At 45.4% G+C, this 6,000-nt stretch overlaps 1 protein-coding gene across 3 annotated transcripts in view; it reads right to left on the bottom strand.

Annotated features, from left to right (window-relative positions):
- ALMS1 (ALMS1 centrosome and basal body associated protein) overlaps positions 1-5,284 on the bottom strand; it is a 210,000-nt gene extending 204,716 nt beyond the window's left edge. For 2 of the 3 annotated variants that reach the window (XM_073897525.1, XM_073897524.1), the window contains exon 1: positions 4,923-5,284. In XM_073897525.1, the coding sequence (XP_073753626.1) occupies positions 4,923-5,222 (300 nt within the window). In that variant the 5' untranslated portion in view covers positions 5,223-5,284. The remainder of the gene's footprint in view (positions 1-4,922) is intronic. The other variant, XM_073897523.1, reaches the window with a different exon arrangement.
- Positions 5,285-6,000: the final 716 nt, after the last annotated feature.

A 6,000-nucleotide genomic window follows, 5' to 3' on the forward strand; every position in this document is an offset into this window, starting at 1 on the left:
ACTCTGAACCACTCACTTCCCTGAACTCTTAAAAAGACTTGGTTGTAAGGCTGGGCACATTTTGCTCTGAACTTACACAGTCCCATGCCTTAGCTCAGTCTCAGGAACAGGACTACAAACTTAATCACTATCTCATACATTACCATTAGTACATCCTTATGATCTAGTACAAGATAACATGAGTGAAGCAAATTCTTACTATTTTGTCATTTAACTTGAGACTAGACTGAATTAATGTTTCCTATCACTTGGTCTCATCCTTTTAATACACTGCCTTAAATACTACACAACAAACTCATCTTTTTTTTTATGTTATGTTAATCACCATACATTACAACATTAGTTTTTGATGTAGTGTTCCATGATTCATTGTTTGCGTGTAACACCCAGTGCTCCACGCAGAACGTGCCCTCTTTAATACCCATCACCAGGTTAACCCATCTCCCCACCCCCTCCCTCTAGAACCCTCAGTTTGTTTTTCAGAGTCCATCGTCTCTCATCTTTAAATGGTGCAGTTGGTTAAGCAATGGAAGGACTCTTGGTTTCAGCTCAGATCATGATCTCAGGATCCTGAGATCCAGCCCCAGGTCAGGCTCCATGCTCACTGTGGAGTCTAAGACTCTCTCCCTCTCCCTCTGTCCGTCCCTGCACTTGTGTAAGTGCGCTTTTGCATGCTCTCTCTCTCAAATGCACTCTCGTTCTCAAATGAATAGAGAAATCTTTAAAAAAAAGTAAGATTTTATAGTACATAAACGTCTAGCAAGACACATATTAAAGTTTCTCCTTTAAACACTTTCCAACTTATGCCAGTAAATTTTAATGTCAGTGAACTAAAGCAAAAAAATCTTAATACTCTTTATTATCATCTTAAAACTACCTTCACTACAGAACACCTTCATGTATTCTCCAAGGTAAACAGGGAAAATATATCTTATTTCTCTTAAAAAAAAAACAAAACAAGGGGTGCCTGGGTGGCTCAGTCGTTAAGCGTCTGCCTTCGGCTTGGGTCATGGTCCCAGAACTTAATCACTATCTCATACATTACCATTAGTACATCCTTATGATCTAGTACAAGATAACATGAGTGAAGCAAATTCTTACTATTTTGTCATTTAACTTGAGACTAGACTGAATTAATGTTTCCTATCACTTGGTCTCATCCTTTTAATACACTGCCTTAAATACTACACAACAAACTCATCAAGCCCCACATCCGGTGCCCTGTTCGGCGGAAGCCTGCTTCTCCCTCTCCCACTTCCCCTGCTTGTGTTCCCTCTCTCGCTGTGTCTCTCTCTGTCAAATAAATAAATCTTTAAAAATAAATAAATAAAAATAGAAAACAAAACAAAACAAACAAACAAAAAAAACCACCCCACACTTCTGGGGGGAAAAAACACTGGGCTCTAAGAAGCAAGGTTTTTATTACACATAGATTACTGTTAAATGGGATAATAGGGAGGGGCGCCTGGGCGGCTCAGGTCATGATCCCAGGGTCCTGGGATCGAGGTCCGCATGGGGGGGGCTGCTTCTCTGTCTCCCACTCCCCCTGCTTGTGTTCTCTCTCTCACTGTCTCTGTCAAATAAATAGTTAAAAAAAAATATCTTAAAAAAAAATGGGATAATAGGGAGACAAACCATAAGAGATTCTTAATCATAGGAAACAAACTGAGGGTTGCTGGAGGGGAGGGAGTTGAAGGGATGGGGTAACTGGGTGATGGACATTACAGAGGGCCAGTGATGTAATGAGCACTGGGTGTTATATAAGACTGATGAATCACTGACCTCTGCCGGAAACTGATAATGTACTGTATGTTAATTAATTTAATTTAAATAAACTGCTATTTAATTTGATTTGATCATTTGTCTTGAATCATTCCTTCTCTTACATTGCTTTATTTTAGATTTAGAGTTCAATTAGGTGGAATTATGGTGCTGTTTTCCTGTGGTAAGTGCCTTTTAAATAAAATCATTTAACCAAGGGGGAAAAAAATAGGATAATAATTTTTCACATTGGCTCTAATAAGAGTTAAAGTGGGGCGCCTGGGTGGCTCAGTTGGTTAAGCGACTGCCTTCGGCTCAGGTCATGATCCTGGAGTCCTGGGATCGAGTCCCACATCGGGCTCCCTGCTCAGCAGGGAGTCTGCTTCTCCCTCTGACCTTTCCGCCTCTCATGTGTTCTCTCTCTCTCTCTCATTCTCATTCTCTCAAATAATAAATAAAATCTTTAAAAAAAAAAAAAGAGTTAAAGTGGTTTAATATGCTCTTCCTCTAGGCTTAGAGATATAAATTTAAAATACTAATAGTTATTCAAACAAGAAGTCATAGAACAAAATAAAAGGAGACCTCACCCACAAGCATGGCTTTAATTATGGTCTCTATGCAGATAACTTACAACTTGAAATTTCCAAACCTAGACTTCTCCTCTTATCTCCAGAACCAATCTTATAATCTTCACACTCATCTCAGCCAATCCCATCAACCCCTCTCTCCATCGCTCCCACCATTATCCTGGCCATATCTCCATGTTTGACACAACCATTCACTGAATAATCTAACACCCAGACACGCTGTTGCCTTCATGTTCCACATTTAATCCATTAGTGTAGTAATAATGTAAAATTAATGTATAAGTGTGATGATTTCACCTCTTATATATGTTTTTAATTTATTAGAACGAGAATGAGCAGGGAGGAGGAGCAGAGGGGGAGGGAGAGAGAGAGAAGCAGACTCCCTGCTGAGTAGATACCCATCCCCCCATCCCCACCCCCTCCCCGGACATGGGGCTTAATCCCAGGACCTGGAGATCATGACCTGGGCCGAAGGCAGACGCTTAAGCAACTGAACCACCCAGGTGCCCCTACCTCTTAAATATTTCTTGAATCAGTCTAGTTTTTTCTATATCCACCAACACTTTCTGGTTCCAAAATATTATCTTTTGCCTGGCAATGCTGCAATGGCTTAATAATTAGCATCCCTGACTTACTGCTACTTCCCACCCCATCCTGCTGTCAAAGCTGTTCTCCACTCTACAACAAAGTGATCTTTTTGAAACACACATCTTATCATTGAAAATGTTTTAAACATTTCCCAAATTTAACAATTCCATTTAAACAGTTCCAAAGCTCCAGAGATAAAGCCTTTATCCACATTGGTCTTTGGTTCCCTGGAAACACCATGTTCTCTCCAACAGCACCTTTCCACGTGCCTTTCCCTCAACTGGGAGATTTTCTCTTCCCTTTGTCTAGTTAACCTTTTTCGTCAGACGTTAGCTCTATCAGAACTTCCACTGGGAAACTTTTGCCAGCTTCGCTAACAAGGTCAGATTCCCTTACCGTATGCTTTCAAAGTATATTAGCACATATCAGTTTTACTCTTATTTATGTAGCCAACTAAATTTTGTCTGCCTTCTTCTTACCTGAACACTAGAAAGGCAGAGGTTAAAAAAAAAATGTTTGGGTTCACCAAGATTCCTCAGCATCCAGCATGACACTGAATGCTCATGGCGAATGTTCAATGAATTAAGTGCCCAATGGAATATTTACCAGGCAAAACAATAACTATTACTCTTTAATGATCAACAGTCTATAGGATTAAAGTCCAAAAGAACTTTCTGTGATGACAGAACTATTCTATATCTGCACTGTCCAATAATGCCACTAGTCAAGTGTGGCTACTGAGCACTTAAAAAGTGGTTAGTACAGGGGCGCCTGGGTGGCTCAGTCGTTGGGCGTCTGCCTTCGGCTCAGGTCATGATCCTGGGGTCCTGGGATCGAGCCCTGCGTCAGGCTCCCTGCTGGGCGGGAAGCCTGCTGCTCCCTCTCCCACTCCCCCTGCTTGTGTTCCCTCTCTCGCTGTGTCTTTCTCTGTCAAATAAATAAAATCTTTAAAAAAAAAAAAAAGTGGTTAGTACAACAGAGGCACTGAATTTTTAATTTTATTTCATTTTAACTAAATAAGATGCAAAGAGCCACATGTGGCTAGTGATGGCTGTGCTGAACAGCACAGGTCTATAAAAAGTCTCTTCTCTGTCTTTTCACTTGTACTTTGTTCACTCTGCACAGTTTATATCTTGTCTATAGAGCAGTCCTAGACAATAAACACTAGGCTTCTTTTGGTCCCCACGACGTGCCCTGCACAAAACAGAAACTTAATAAATGTCTGATGATTTGATATTCAAATTGAATAGCAAACCTTTTTTTTTTTCCTCCCTGAAAAGCTAATGAATTAAATGTAGTTATTTTCAAAATGGTCTTCAGGAGCTGACCATAAAATCAACTCTTTCTCCCTTGTGTACTACCTTGTGCTTTCTAGTTTTCCAGACTGGAGCTGCAGCATAAGCCTTCTGCTACCTACGGGGGACTCCCCTTTATTGCTACAAACAAGGGTCCGGAGAAGTAATACAGGTGAGGAGCCTCTGGAGACTAATCATGTAATGTCCATAATCCACTGTAGTCCCTCAAGGAGAGTCCTGCCCTTCAGGCATACTAATCTCCTGTCTCCCCAAGGGAGTCCCTGGACAACCACTCTCTCCACTCCTACAAACGCCCTTTTCCCCTCCAGCCGGGTACGAGGAGCTCCACCTCCTCCCCAAAGCGTTGCTTAACCCACACCCGCTGGGAATAAGGACTCTCGGAACAGCTGGTGTAATTCAAAAGGCCCGGGACCCACAGAGAGGGGGAAACAAGAAAGGTCTTTGCCATAAAGAATGGGAGACTTGGCGTAGTCAGCCAGAACCTGGGAAAGAATGGAGGCCCAGGACGTGAGACGGCCCCAACAAGCCTTTAAAAGCGCGCTTATTATTTGTCCGGCACCGTGGCCTGCAGCGAGCAGGAGGCAGCGGGGCAGAGAGCAGGCTGAGCGCGCAAAGACGCCCCGTCACCCTTGCCCGACTGCAGCCCCCATCTCTCCCCGGCCCGGCTCACCTTCTCCGGGCGGGTCCGCTTGTCCTCCGAGTAGCGGTGCCTCGAGAGCGACGACGGACGCAAAGGACGTTCGGGGTGCGCCTGCAGCCAGGCCTTGGCCTCTTCGTCGTCCTCTTCGTCCGTACTCTCCCGAGGCTGGCTCTCGTAGTTAAAGTGCGAATCCAGTTCCCGCCTCTCCTCTTCCTCCACCTCCTCCACCATCACCACCTCGTCAGAGTCCAGGTTCTCCCGCTCCTCCGCCTCTTCCGTCTCCTCCTCCTCCTCGAGCTCGCCGGGCCATGGTAGGTCTTCAGGCTCCATATTGGTGTCTCGCTCCAGGAGGCAGAGGAGGAGGGGGAGAGGGGAAAGGGGAGGGAGGGGAGGGGAGGAGAGCTGACAGGCGGTTGCAACCGCGCGCAGGCGCAAAGACCGCCACCGCCTCGCGCGGGGCGCGGCGCAGAACGAACTGGGCGGGGCAGGGAGTGAAAGCGCGCGTTGCTAAGGACGCCCCGCGGAGGCCGGAGGTGTGGCGGGGGCTGGCGAGGGAGGGGCGTCACCCTCGTCACTCGCTGGGATCTCGCTCACAGTACTGAAAGCTCACAATAAACCCGGACTGGGCTCCTCTCGAGGGAGGGGAGAATTTAGTGTTCGACTGAGCCAGGCCAAAGCTGAATTTTGCCCATGCACCGAGGGGAGATCAGACCCTAGGACAAACCTATGATAATCAAACTTGCAAACTTAATTTTTAAAGGTTGAGTGCCTGCTAGGCGACAGGCTGTATGATGGGCACTTGAACCCAGCAGTGAAAAATGTCTGGGGCGGTAGAAAGGTTAAGAACCCCACGCTTGGGGCGCCTCGGTGACTCAGTCGTTAAACGTCTGCCTTCCGCTCTGGTCATGATCCCAGCGTCCTGGGATCGAGCCCCGCATCGCGCTCTCTGCTCGGCGAGAGGCCTGCTTCTCCCTCTCCCACTCCCCCTGCTTGTGTTCCCTCTCTCCCTGTGTCTCTCTCTGTCAAATAAATAAATAAAATCTTAAAAGGAAAAAAAAAAAAAGAACCGGACGCTTGGAATCAGAAAAAAGTAGAAGTTTGAATCCTG

The sequence above is a fragment of the Callorhinus ursinus genome, unplaced genomic scaffold, assembly GCF_003265705.2.
Source record: "Callorhinus ursinus isolate GAN/ISIS: 27379988/994484 unplaced genomic scaffold, GSC_fseal_2.0 scaffold10, whole genome shotgun sequence".
NCBI classification, from domain to species: Eukaryota; Metazoa; Chordata; class Mammalia; order Carnivora; family Otariidae; genus Callorhinus; species Callorhinus ursinus.